Below are 14,852 nucleotides of genomic sequence, written 5' to 3'. Positions count from 1 at the left end.
AAGCCCGTCACAAAAAGACAAATACTGTGTGATTCCGCTAATATGACATACTTAAGAGTATTCAAAATTAAAAAAACAAGAAAGTAAAACGGTGGTTACCAGGAGCTAGGCAGAGCGGAAAATAGGGACTTATTGTTTAATGGGTTTAGAGTTTCAGTTTTACAAGCTGGATGGTAGTGATGGCTGTACAACAATGTGAATGAATATTAAATATAATACTGCTGAACTGTACACTTAAAAATGGTTAAGATGGTAAATTCTGTTAGGTGTATTTTACCAAAATTAAAAAATATATATACAAAGAAGTGTGTATGTGCCTATGACTTATGACCTATACAAGCTACAGCTGTACTTCTATATGGTGTATACTGTGAAACACACAACAACCAGAAACTTTTTAAATATGCAGAAATAAACACAACTGGAAGTTCTAGTAGTTTCTTTCTGCATCCTAGTGGTTTGCCTCGGCCGCCCCTAAGGAGGCTCAAATCCTGAGATCTGACGTGCACGGGAAGGTAATGCCTCCTTCTCGAGCCCAGACCCCACTGTGCGCAGAGCAAAGACTAGTGCCAGCAGCGGCCCACCCCTGACGTTAGTCTGCCTTCTCTTCCTCCGTCCCTTCTCTTGCATTCCAAGAGTATTTAACCCTGCTCCGAGGTCTCAACAATATTTAATCCTAACAGACTCAGCTATAACGAATCCTGAGCAAGTAGCAAATCCCTGGCAAATTTAGAGAGAGACCGGAATGGAAACTGGATGGAAATGCTACTCTCCAGAGCCATGGAGAGCCTTGAAAAACCACACGGTGAACTGGCAAAACCTGAACTAGAATGAGGTTTACCAAACAAGTCTCTTGGGTGCCTGGAGAATGAACAGATCCCAAAGTCTTAAAAACACTGCTTGGGCAAAAACCTGTGACAATGAACTAAAAGAATAAAGTCAGATCTAAAATGAGGCTGGATGCCAGCCAGCTACTGCGGAGAGGCTTACCTTCAGTATCTCGGGTTCTTTGATATCCGGAGACCTTGGGTTCCAGTGTTGTAGATTTTTATGTAATCTGTGATATTTATGAGCACTTGGTGGTGTAAAAAACCAAATCATGCAAACTGCAGTCATGAATCCAAGGCCAATGCCCAGAAAGAGTCCACTCACGTACTGGGGGAGGGGGAGGATGAGGTACGCATAGACACACATGACAAAGAAGCCCAGAGTCTTCACGGGCAATTCGGGGTGCTGCATGGCCGAGTCCACCTCGTGGTCACTGTCCAGAGCCGTGCCATCGTCCGCCAGCACCTCTGGCTTGAGAGGGACTTCTGAGAGCCTCTCAGCTTTACTCTCTCCCTCCGTTTCCAAATCAAAGTCCTCAGTGTACAGTTCGCAAAACTCTTCATCCTCTTTGCTCACCAGGGCAGACAGAGAGCACCTCTCAAGAACCAGAGAGCCGGTCTTCAGGCCTACCTCCTTCAGACTGCTCCCCTGAGAACTCTTCGGTTCTGCCTCTCTCGCAGGGTCCTCGGACGACTGGGGGTGGTCACTCCTGGGGACGCCAGGGTCGCTCCCGAAGCCCTCCCCCTCGGAGTCACACTCCTCCTCCTTGATGCTGTAGTTGTTATTGCTTTCCAAGTGACCGTTCAGGCTGGACAGATTGGAGAGCTCTGAAGCACTTGAAGATAAGGCTTTGGGCCTATGGCTGCCACTTTCTTCCCCTATAATTTTACTAAAAAGCTGAAAAGGGTCATATATGACTTCGGAAAGGCGTCGCTTAGTGTCTTCGATTTTCGCCTCCATTTCGGGCACTTTAAAAAAGGAGCGTGTATCGGAAGGCGACGTCAGAGGGGAAGAGGGTGCAGTTTTGGAATCTCCACCTGTGTTTCGTGGCTGCGTGAACTGCTTGAACAGGTGTAAATTCAGCTTGGAGTCGGGTGGCTTGTACGACACGTTATCTGACTCTTGCCTGGAGGTGTCGGTGGACAGAGACTTGACTAACGTCTTCATCAAGTGCCGGTGCCGTGGCGGGTGGGGGGATTCTTTTGGCTCCACCTCGGTCGACAGGGACTTCACGAGGCTCATGAAGGGCTTTGCGCTGGAAAGGGTGGAGGACGAGGCACTGGAAGGGAGGATGGGAGACCTGGAAGGCGAGGACAGCGGGGAGGAAGAACTGGTTTTCTGCTCAGAAAGGGACGACACGCTGGGAGAGCTAGCTAAGGGCCCCGACGAAGACAAGCCCGGGGACAGAGCCAATGGCACCGTGCTTAATACTTGTGCTGCTGCAGGAGGGGGCTCCAGCAGCTTTGCAGTGTTCTCGGAGACGGGCAAGATGGCAGGGGACACGGACAGTCCGTCTGCCAGGATGAGCTGGGCGTCAGGGCCAGCGGGGTCATGGCCACCCTGGGGTTCAAGATAGAGGTCTTCCTTGGCTTCGAGCCCCGTTACAATGCTTTGGTCGTCCAGCCCCTCTTCCAGGTACTCCCTGAACTCCTCCTCCTCTTCCTCCTCCTCCTCCCCGGATGCCGAGAAGTGGATGGCGATAGTGTCTCGGGACACGGACCTCTGCACGTGCACTCTGGGGGCTGACGGTTTTGGCATGTCAATGGTTTTTTCGGCATGGCGACCATTCAGACTTGTCATCGCCGGCTTCACAAGGGCTCAGGCTCTGTGAAAACAGCGAGAAAACCAGAAGTCAGAAAGCGGTTTCTCCACGGGACATGCTGTCGTGTGTGGACAGGAATGCAGGTGAAGCTCACTTCTAAATGGTGATTATGGTTTTACTTGGCAGATGGCCACTGTTTTTACTTGAGCAGGTTTAATGGTTTAATTTTCATCAGATAAATTCCAGTTAGGCATTCTCTTTTATGAGCAAACTACAAACCAGTGTTATAAACCCCGTACAATCTGTTTTGCTTCACAACATCTAACTCATCGTTTCCTCCCTCTTAACTGGCTCATTTCTATCAGTAATTCTATATTGCAAGGCTTGAAAGACCTGCACAAGTTGCTACCAGTATTACTCCAGAAGTCCAACAGGCTAAAATGCAGCATCCTGGCGATTTTGAGGATCTTGGAATAAAAATTTCACCAGTGGTTTTCCAGCTATAAAAAGCTAATCCTGGAGGGTTACTGCTTTCATTGCAATTTTCACAGCAATCCTAACAATTCTTTTGCGTCTCCCACCACTGCTCATATATCTTGCCACTGCATATAAGGAGCAAAGTATCCAAGGGTGGTAAGCGAAATCTGTAAACTAACTGCTGTGATCTGTCAGCTTCTTTATTCCCCAAATGGTAGGTACCCTAAGGCCAGAGTATATAGGCAGCCATGAAGACATGGCCATTTTCTGAGGCTTCAAGATAAAGCAAACTTGTATTTTAAACTGAATCCAAGAATCAAAGGGCAGGAAAATGAAGTCTCAATGCTGCAACCCACCACCAACTGAGAACTCTGCTAAGAGCTAGGGCAAGAGACATGGAGGCTACGCTTTCTGCCCTTCAGGAGCTTAGTTGCTGGAGCGAAAAGAGACACCTGAAAAGCTGGGCAGAAAAACAAAAGAAGCCAAGCGCACCCTGTGACACCCAGTGCATTACATCTTCCCCTATTCACTTACGGCCCATTTATTGGGAACAAGGCATCATGACAGGTCCTACAAGAGGGAAATGAACACAATCTGGAAAGAAACCCCGTCAAAGGAGCTAAAATACACTTGAGGAGTGACCTTCAGGCGTTCTGAGGAGGGTGAGAGCAGCGTGGATGGTAGGATACCCGCTCGCTCTTTTAAACTGAGGGGTAGGTTGTGGCTAAATGGGTGTGATTAGAAAGAAGGGACAAAGGCATGAAGATGAGCACAGGCATGGTGTATCCTGACACATGGGTCTATTCTCCATGTCCAGGATGGAGGGTGGGTATTGGGGAGCCGGGGGAGACCACCAGTACGAGAGAGGCATCATGCGAGAGAGGAAGGAGCAGCCTTGGGACCAGGAAATAGGGCTTCTGACACTTGCTCCTTTTCCAGCTGATTCTGTGGGACCTTGAACAAGCCAAGACCTCTACGGGTCTCAGAATCTTCATCTGTTAAATGAGGCACCAAGAGTCCTTCCCAAATCTAAAACCCTACGTTTATGTTTACAGGTGATAGTACACAACCCAATCTGATATACTCACACAAGTAATCTGCCATAGACAATCAACATTATGTTGCTTGCTTGTTTCTTTTTTCTTTTCTTTTTAAAAATACTTATTTATTTATTTGGCTGTGCCGGGTCTTAGTTGCGGCACGCAGGATCTTCGTAGCGGCATGCGGGATCTTTAGTTGCAGCATGTGGGACCTAGTTCCCTGACCAGGGCTCGAACCCGGGCCCCCTGCATTGGGAGTGCAGAGTCTTAGCCACTGGACCACCAGCGAAGTCCCTTGCTTGTTTCTTTAATTTGAAAAACTCCTATAGTTAAGTCTTCCACCAAATACTCATGTTCAAAATGCTAGCAACTGATACTACCAACAAGAGAAAAGGTAAACCTGTGTGTGTGTTGAGGGGATTGGGGGGGAGCGGAACCTGGGGCAGGTGGGCAAGAAAAACTATTTACTAGAAACAGGAAATAACCCAGCGATGACAAGAATTACAGTTCAAGGGCCCAGTCACAACAAGGACACATCTGAAACAACACATTTCAGTATCAATACTTGAGAGAAATTACTTTCATAAAAATTTTTCAACAGAGTTTTGCCCAAGCTCATTCATGACCCTCAGGCTCTCCTATCCCCATTGGATCCAAGAAAAGGGAGTGATCTCTATCAATCAGACAAAGCAATTTAAATCCAGGAGCTGGCAGCAAGCTAGAAAGACACAGCCTCGGGTCCAGGACAATCCTTCCCTGTTATCTCAAAGCCAACAGGTTTGTTGGCTTAGTGAGAAGAAAAATACCAAGCGCAACACACATTTTTCATTTAACTGTCACCTACTTTTATAAGGGTAATTTTAAAAGAAAATTACAGAGGTAATTTTAAAAGTTTGGTACTTGATAATTCTCAATAGGCTGAAAAATCAGCTTTATTTAAATTGCTTTAATAACATAAAGGATGATCTGAAAGGCTCTGCTGCTCTGAGGCTGCTTCACTGGTAGTAAAAGTGACTGTAGGCACAGGTGCACATACAGAGAGCATGACTGGGGGGCTGAACAGTGTGAGTCGTCCTCTGAGGAGCAAGGCAAGAGTGCAGAGGCTCTTTTATAGTTGAGGGTGGGATGGCCTGGGAGTCCACAGGCAAAGTCAGGCCCAGTCCAGGGCCACAGGGCCAAACAGCAGTGTGTCCAGGAGCCTGTGGTCTCAGCACCTGCCCAGGAAGGGCCATCAGGGGCCGATCTGCCCAAACCTCCAACACATAGTCGGGCCCCCTTGGCTTGCCGGTTAAAGGGACCTCTGCTGATCTCTGACTAGACTGTCTTAAGGTCTTGTTGGGCTGCACCCTGCAGGCCTACAGCCCTGTGCTTGCCCCGCTTCAAGACAGAAGAAAGACCCTGGAGGCAGCTACAGAGACATCAACGGTTTAACGGATGGGGAAGCTTATATATCTGAAGCAAGGTTCTGAAGCAACACCCCACCTGGGTGGTGGACGGTGGGCAGGACATGGCAGCAGCCTTCACTCACAGGGGGAACGGGAGACGGCCAGTTATAGGGGGAACTTACGTCAGGTTTGCTCATTGGTTACCAGGGAAACTAGCAGTGGGGCGTGCCCCTCGCCGCCCTTTTCATAAGAACAATCACTAACTGGGGCCTGGGGCAAGCATGCAGGAAGGTCAGTCATGTGAGCAGAGTGTGGGTGAAGCAGGCGCAGGTCGGGCTGGGGACGTAGAGAGCAAGAGAACAGCCATCTTGAGTGGCCTGACCACAGAGGTCTGTGTCAGCCAACTGGGCCTCCTGAGCTGGGCCCCATAGAGAGCTAGGTGCCAGGCAGCCAGCCAGAGTAGGTAGTCTGGCTCACCATGGCTAATGTCTTTCTCCAGGGCTCAGGCAGTGGCTTCAGAGGTTTAGAGTAACCTCCCTCAAATCCATGCTGACCGAAGTCTAGCTCCACCTCACTAGTTTTGTACTAAAACATGCCACGTGAGGCTAGAGCAGCACTACTACTTTTTAAATATAAGAAAATCTTAGGGCCCTGTTTGCTTATCTGCAAATGAGGGGATAAACAAAGACTGCTTCTAGGACTCAAACTGCTGGATAACTGTGTGTCCTGGAACTCGAGTCCCTGGTTTGGGTTCTAGACAAACCATTAAGTGGCCACTCCTTCCTCCTCCTGGGGAGTCCTCCAAGCCTCCTCCTCTCCATCCTTCAATGGCTGGCGGCTGGGGCCAGTAAAACCGACCCTCCCAAAGTCACAGCACTGCAGGACAGCCAAGATCAAGAGGAAAAGTACCTGACTGTCGTCCAGGAACTTTACGTGGTTGGTCCAAGGACACAGCACTGAATGAGGAGGGGACGGGGAGATGGTTAGACACGGGCTTTTTTTTTTTTTTTTTTTTTTTGCGGTACGCAGGCCTCTCACTGTTGTGGCCTCTCCCGTTGCGGGGCACAGGCTCCGGACGCGCAGGCTCAGCGGCCATGGCTCATGGGCCCAGCCGCTCCGCAGCATGTGGGACCTTCCCGGACCGGGGCACGAACCCGCGTCCCCTGCATCGGCAGGCGGACTCTCAACCACTGCGCCACCAGGGAAGCCCTAGACACAGGCTTTTGACACTCATGTCCTGATGCCTTTGCCACCACAGCAATCTACCTCCTCAAGCATGTCATGGACACTCATTATGATTGCTTGTCCTGGCCTTGGTACCTGTCTTCCGTGCTCTGGCATGAACAGCTCTACCAGGAACTAAAAGCTGAGTTCTCAACAGCTAGCATGTGATTAACAGGATTGGGAAATAAGAATTCGTTATCCATCTGTCAAGCTAGCATCATAAAAAAGTAGCCTCCTGCCCTCTGCTATCTCAATTCAATTATAACCAGGCTCAAAAAAACAAACAAAAAAAAAGGGACAACCTTATCTCAAGCCCTCAGGAATTGAAATGTCAAAAAAGGTCATTTCTCACCCAGCAGGTCTCCTTCTTCCAAAGCCACCAGCACAAGACCGTGGGTTTTAACACTGATTTTGAGTCTTGTGAGGGGAGGGCCTATAGCTCACATTGTCATATAGGATGATTTTCTGCCAGAGATATGTTTAAACAAAAGTCTGATTTGGTCATGAGCAAAGTGGTGCTAAAGATTAACCTCGTCCAGCCCCAGAATGGATGGGGGTGGCAGAGGCAACATTGACAAACTGAAGCCAGAGGTCTGGTGTCTGGGAAAACAGGCTCCATCATCAGGTCCACCACTCTACTGAAAACAACTAACAATGAAATCCATATTTTTTTAAAAATCTGAAAAGCACTGAAGCGTCAACAACTGAGTAAGGAACCACCAGGCCAAAAGGAATTAAGAACCCCAGAGGGATGAGCCCTACAGAAGCCGCTCTTGCCCTCAAAACATTGGATGATTCTGGCAAATTGGAACCTTCATTTTATCGATCTCCTGAGCAGAAATCAAAGTTCAGGGCTGGCTGAGGTGGAGCCGTAACTGGAGACTGTTCCACAAAGAGCTGGAATGCCAAACGGCTACATCTATCTACCTGGTAGTAGATGAACCAGAAGCAAAACAGCCCTCACTTAGATCTGAGAGCTTCGAGGACATTAAGCTAAGTGAAGTAAGCCAGTTACAAAAAAAAATGAATACAGTATGATTCCACTTATGTGAGCTAGCTAAAGTAGTCAAATTCAAATAAACAGAAAGTAGGATGGCAGTTACCAGGGGCTGGGGGTAGTAGGAAATAGGGAGTTGTTTTTTAATGGAGATAGAGTTTTGTATGATGAAAACGGTCTGTAGATCGGTTGCAGAACAATGTGAATATACTTAACACTACTGAGTTGCACACTTAAAAACAGATTGGTAAATTTTATGTTATGTATACTTTACCTTAATTAAAAATAAAATTAAAAAAAAATTTCACCATTCAAAACTTTAGAATGAAATAACGTAATATTTTGAACTACTTATCATGCTGACTGAAACAATTCTATTCAAAAAGCTCATACTGTTCTTTAGTGTTTATAGCACCATGTGGTTATGTTCTAAGACAATACTGTAAATGCAAATGTATTCATTTACACTCCCATACTTTTGGGGGGTGGGGGGAAGCTATTTAGAGCCAAACGCTCTACAAACCTTAGCCTTAGTCAGGTATGTTTCAAGGAAGCAGCCTATCTCAAACAGTTCTGGAGATGGGTCTTGATGAAAGTCTTCACTATAACTCTCCATTAAAGTTACTATGCCTTGTAAAGATGTTCACAGCTCTCATTAAGATTGAGAAAGCCTCTAATAAGGAAGAAGAAACCAAAAAATAGCTAGAACAAATGACAATGAAAACACAACAACCCAAAACCTATGGGACACAGCAAAAGCAGCTCTAAGGGGGAAGTTTATAGCAATTCAATCTCACCTCAAGAAACGAAAAATCTCAAATAAACAATCTAACCTTACACCTAAAGCAACCAGAGAAAGAAGAACAAATAAAACCCAAAGACAGTAGAAGGGAAAAAAATCAAAAAGATCAGAGCAGAAATAAATGAAATAGAAACGAAGAAAACAGTAGCAAAGATCGATAAAATTAAAAGTTGGTTCTTTGAGAAGATAAACAAAATTGATAAACCTTTAGCCAGACTCATCAAGAAAAAAAGGGAGAAATGAAAAAGGAGAAATCACAACTGACACCGCAGAAATATAAAGGATTATAAGAGACTACTACAAATAACAATATGCCAATAAAATGGACAACCACGAAGAAATGGACAAATTCTTGGAAAGGTACAATTTTCCAAGACTCAACCAGGAAGAATTAGAAAATATAAACAGACCTATCACAAGTAATGAAATTGAAACTGTAATTAAAAATTTTCCAGCAAACAGAAGTCCAAGACCAGATGGCTTCACAGGTGAATTCTATCAAACATTTAGAGAAGAGCTAACACCTATCCTTCTCAAACTATTCCAAAAAAATTGCAGAGGGAGGAACATTCCCAAATTCGTTCTATGAGGCCATCATCACTCTGATACCAAAACCAGACAAAGATATCACAAAAAAAGAAAATTACAGACCAACATCACTGATGAACATAGATGCAAAAATCCTCAACAAAATACTAGCAAACAGAATCCAACAACACATTAAAAAGATCACACATGATGAACAAGTGGGATTTATCCCAGGAATGCAAGGATTCTTCAATATACACAAATCAATCAACATAATACACCATATTAACAAATTAAGGAATGAAAACCATATGATCATCTCAGTAGATGCAGAAAAAGCTTTTGACAAAACTCAACACCCATTTATGATAAAAAAACTCCCCAGTAAATGGGCACGGAGTGAACCTACCTCAACATAATAAAGGCCATATATGACAAACCCACACCAAACATCACTCTCAATGGTGAACAACTGAAAGTACTTCCACTAAGATCAGGAACAAGACACAGATGTCCACTCTCACCACTACTGTTCAACATAGTTTTGGAAGTCCTAGCCATGGCAATCAGAGAAGAAAAAGAAATAAAAGGAATACAAATTGGAAAAGAAGAAGTAAAACTGTCACTGTTTGCAGAAAAACCTAAAGATGCCACCTGAAAACTACTAGAACTAATCAATGAATTTGGTAAGGTTGCAGGATACAAAATTAATGCACAGAAATCTCTGGCATTCCTATACACTAACAATGAAAATCAGAAAGAGAAATTAAGGAAACAATCAGATTTACTGTCACAACAAAAAGAATAAAATATCTAGGAATAACCCTACCTAAGGAGGCAAAAGGCTTGTACTCAGAAAACTATAAAACACCGATGAAAGAAATCAAAGATGACATAAACAGATGGAGAAATATACCATGTTCTTGGATTGGAAGAATCAATATTGTGAAAATGACTATACTACCCAAAGCAATCTACAGATTCAATGCAATCTCTATCAAACTACCAATGGCGTTCTTCACAGAATTAGAACAAAAAATTTTACAATTTGTATGGAAACACAAAAGACCCCGAATAGCCAAAGAAATCTTGAGAAAGAAAAATGGAGCTGGAGGAATCAGGCTCCCTGACTTCAAACTATACTACAAAGCTACAGTAATCAAGACAGTATGGTACTGGCACAATAACAGAAATATAGATCAATGGTACAGGACAGAAAGCCCAGAGATAAACCCACGCACATATGGTCACCTAATTTATGACAAAGGAGGCAAGGATATACAATGGAGAAAGACAGCCTCTTCAATAAGTTGCCTGCTGGGAAAACTGGACAGCTACATGTAAAAGAATGAAATTAGAACACTATCTAACACCATACGCAAAAATAAACTCCAAATGGATTAAAGACCTAAATGTAAGACTGGACACTATAAAACTCTTAGAGGAAAACATAGGAAAAACACTCTTTGACATAAACCACAGCAAGATCCTTTTTGACCCACCTCTTCAGAGTAAAGAAAATAAAAACAAACAACTGGGACCTAATTAAACTTAAAAGCTTTTGCACAGCAAAGGAAACCATAAAGACGAAAAGACAACCCTCAGAATGGGAGAAAATATTTGTAAATGAAGCAACAAAGGATTAATCTCCAAAATATATGAACAGCTCATGGAGCTCAACATCAAAAAAACAAACAACCCAATTAAAAAACAGGCAGAAGACCTAAACAGACATTTCACCAACAAAGACATACAGATGGCCAAGAGGCACATGAAAAGATGCTCAACATCACTATTAGAGAAATACAAATCAAAACTACAGTGAGGTATCACCTCACACCAGTCAGAATGGCCATCATCAATAATAATAAATGCTGGAGAGGGTGTGGAGAAAAGGGAACCCTTTTGCACTGTTGGTGGGAATGTAAACTGATACAGCCACTATGGAGAACAGTACGGAGGTTCCTTAAAGAACTAAAAATAGAGCTACCATACAACACAGCAGTCCCACTACTGGGCATATATTCTGAGAAAACCATAATTCAAAAAGAGGCATGTAACACAATGTTCATTGCAGCACTATTTATAACAGCCAGGATGTGGACTAAGTATCCATCGACAGATGAATGGATAAAGAAGATGTGGCACATATATACGATGGAATATTACTCAGCCATAAAAGGAAATGAAACTGAGTTATTTGTAGTGAAGTGGATGGACCTAGGGTCTGTCATACAGAGTGAAGTAAGTCAGAAAGAGAAAAACAACTATTGTATATTAATGCATATGTGTGTAATCTAGAAAAATGGTACAGAAGAACCTATTTGCAGGGCAGGAATAGAGACACAGACGTAGAGAACGGACATGTGGACACAGGAGGGGAAGGTGGGAGGAACTGGGAGATTAGGTTTGAGATAAATACCCTCCATGTGTAAAATAGATAGCTAGTGGGAACTTGCTGTATAGCACAGGGAGCTCAGCTCGGTGCTCTGTGATGACCTAGATGGGTGGGATGGGGGGGGTCCAAGAGGGAGGGGATATATGTATACATATAGCTGATTCACTTCATTGTACAGCAGAAACTAACACAACATTGTAAAGCAATTATACTCCAATTAAAAAAAATTTTTTTAAGAAAATAAATAAATAAACAAAACTCAATCACAGAATATTCCAATAGAAAGGGAAGCTCAGACATTGCCTAGTCCTAAGTGAATAAATCAAATAATTTGAAAGTGGAAAGAAAAAAGAGAGAAAGCCTCTAATAAGGGTTTCTCTCCCCAGCATTGATGCAGGATTCTACTCTATCCAGTCTAAAAATAAGGAACAAATCAATGGCTCCCATCTAATCTGAACTCATAAAAAACAAAAGGCCTCAACAGGAAGCCAGTAGCCAGCTTCCCTCCCTATCATGAACTCCAGGAACCTATCAACCTCAGTGGAGTCAGGGTTAGAATACCAAACATCCATGAAATTTATTTTATTTCTAGTCACTCAAAAAGGTTATCATCATTAATTAGTCCATGAAAAACCAATCAACAATAAATCAGACTGTACAATGAAAAATGAAGAGCTATCCATACTCGTGCTTTTCTTCATAATCGAATGAATATTTTGCCTCTTACTAAAGATTCACGTAGGGAGGGAAAAAAAAATTAAGAGCTATTTCAAGACTCAATGTTGGCATTTATTAGCTCAGATATAATAACCTCTCTGAATCTGATAGGTTTGTTTTTTGTGAGTTTTTTGGACTAATTTTCTAATAATAACTGCCCTTCCTACCTCTAGCTGTATTTGAAATAATTCAATCTCAGGGTCCTACAGACAGAGTTCCTTTCAGGCCACTCATTTATCAGCAACTCCTCCTCTTGGTCCTTCTACATTAGAACAAATAGTAATGTGGTCCTTATCATTATTATTATCAACATTATTATTATTAATTTCTAACTCACATACTAGATTAGAGGAAGTGCTGAAGGAAGGAAAAAGAGGAGGGAAGCAAGCAACTTCGACTGAAAATTAAACGTGTCTCCAGATGTAGAAAGCACGGTAATACTGCATCTTAAGAGGCAAGCCTGGTTTGGAAGGAACATGTCTCATTTCTCAAGAGCACCCCTACTCCTTCAAAATCACTGTGAAAATTCTTCATCTTTGTAAAATTTGGCCCGTTAGATATTTGCTGTCTCTGAACAAGCTTGCACTTGGACATCTGATGTATGGGCACCATCTGCTAGCATGGGCTGTGTCGGTCAATAGTCTTAATTCAAAAACATCTCTTGGCAGCGGAAAAGAGTCAAGCTGCATTGTATTGCAGAGGATGTCTTAACATCTCTTATCTGTGCAGTTTTTAATAGCATTTGGTTTCATGAAAAGTAGAGAAGGGCCTCAAGGCTCATTTTTTTCCACCTTGATGCTGCAGAGGAAACGGTGAATCTGGTCGGAAACAACCATAGTAGGAAGTTCTGATTTAGCCTAGAAATCTCAAGTACATCTTAATAGCCATCCCTTGATTCATTTAAAGTCAATGAAGCATATGAGAATTGCCAGCAGCCATTCTAGTCTGTTAATACTCCACCTCACAAATAAAAATCAATATTGACATTGTAGATAATGAGCTAGTGCTAGGCTTAGTTTCATTTAAAAAGAGAAAAGAAAAAGAAAGTACTCTACTACCAGCACAGGCAAGCCTCCCAAGGCACTTAGACCTTGACTGGTAGAAACTCAGAACTCCTTTTCCATTAGTTATTAGGTTCCCAGACCCCCATTCAGAGTCTCTTCCAGCCCAGCAAAACAACACAAGGTTTATACTACTAGTACACAAGAGCTTCACCCTCTGCAGCCACTGCATGGACTTTTACCTGCCATGAGGAAGGCCTACCTGGGAAGAGGGCCACATCCCTGAAGGAAAAAGTGTTCAAAAGCATCAATATTATTAGAATTTTGCTTTATAGATTGCTATAATAATCGATGGTTCCAGTAATGAAATCCAAATACAGTTCACAGTAACTCATTCAAAATCAGGTCATACCTTCAGCACAACCACACGAGGCCTATGGAGGTTTATAAAAGATAACGCTGATGCCATCCACGGGGGGCCAGGGTGGGGGGGTCTCAAGGAGCCAGCAGATGGATGTCGTATGATGACATCTATACGAAAGTTCAAAACAAAACAAAACAACCCTAAAGTAATGAAAACTCAGGATAGGTATGCCCAAATCAGGTGGTGCTAATACAGTAAAGAAGTCTGGGAAATTTTTTTTAAGCAGAAAAGCCATGTATGTGACTTAACGAGGAAGAAACGTGAACAAAATAAGATGGCGGACATGAAATATCAGCACAAGGAAAGGCACTGAGATGGAAACGAGTCAATCAAGACAGAACAAGAGTCGCTAAAGATTAGGTTAGCTACAGCTGAAGGGCTGTACTGGGGGGACACGGGAGGAAGATTAATATTGGAGTTTAGAGGCAGGGAATAAATTGTTCAAAGACTCTGAAGGCTAAGTGTCTGGATTTATATTTAAATCTTAGGAAACAGAACCACTGTAGGTTCTTGAGAAGTTTGAAACCTGGGTGTAAACAGTTTTGTTCAGGTGAGTGAGTACCTGGAACCTGGCAGACTGTCATGCTGAAAATCCAGAAGGAGGATGAGCAGAGGGTAGTGGCTGGGGTCACAAAATAGCACATTTCAAAAGCTCGTGGGGTCAAAGGTTAACAAGGGGTGAATCTGAGAAAGAGTAAATGCTGTTCCTTATTCAGTTTTCATTTTTGCAACCATTGATTGACTGATTGATTGACTGATTGCCATGCTGCTCGGCTTGCGGGATTTTACTTCCCTAACCAGGCATTGAACTGAGGCCCTAGTGAAAGCGTGGAGTCCTAACCACTGGACTGCCAGGGAATTCCCATAACCATTTTAAACTTTGAGATTATTTCCAAATTAAAAACACCATCAACAACAAAGCAGTTTCCTAACCACTGTTTGGCTTTGGGTCTGTTGTCATATATTGCCCCCTCCCACCTCCCACCTACCCTTCCAGTCAGAGTTGTCAAACTCAGTTATGGGAGGAAGCCAAAGTTTTACCACTACTTGAATTAAACTTTATTTTGAAATAATTATAGACTCTCAGGAAGTTGCATAAGAGAGGTCCTGTGACATTTCACCAATCACTCCTTAAATTTTAAAGTCAAACTTCCTTTTTTTTTTTAATGTTTTTTTGGCCATGCCATGAGGCATTCAGGATGTTAGTTCCCCGACTAGGCATCGAACCCAAGCCCCCTGCAGTGGAAATGCAGAGTCTTAACCACTGGA

General features: G+C 43.4%; 1 protein-coding gene across 2 annotated transcripts in view; it reads right to left on the bottom strand.

The window, feature by feature from the left end:
- TEX2 (testis expressed 2) overlaps positions 1-14,852 on the bottom strand; it is a 106,921-nt gene that overhangs the window by 57,341 nt on the left and 34,728 nt on the right. For both annotated transcript variants that reach the window (XM_082678714.1, XM_082678715.1), the window contains exon 2: positions 991-2,653. In XM_082678714.1, the coding sequence (XP_082534840.1) occupies positions 991-2,628 (1,638 nt within the window). In that variant the 5' untranslated portion in view covers positions 2,629-2,653. The remainder of the gene's footprint in view (positions 1-990; positions 2,654-14,852) is intronic.

This window comes from Grampus griseus, assembly GCF_964374135.1.
Source record: "Grampus griseus genome assembly, chromosome: 20".
In the NCBI taxonomy this organism is placed as follows: Eukaryota; Metazoa; Chordata; class Mammalia; order Artiodactyla; family Delphinidae; genus Grampus; species Grampus griseus.
This window is presented reverse-complemented; position numbering and strand designations above follow the sequence as displayed.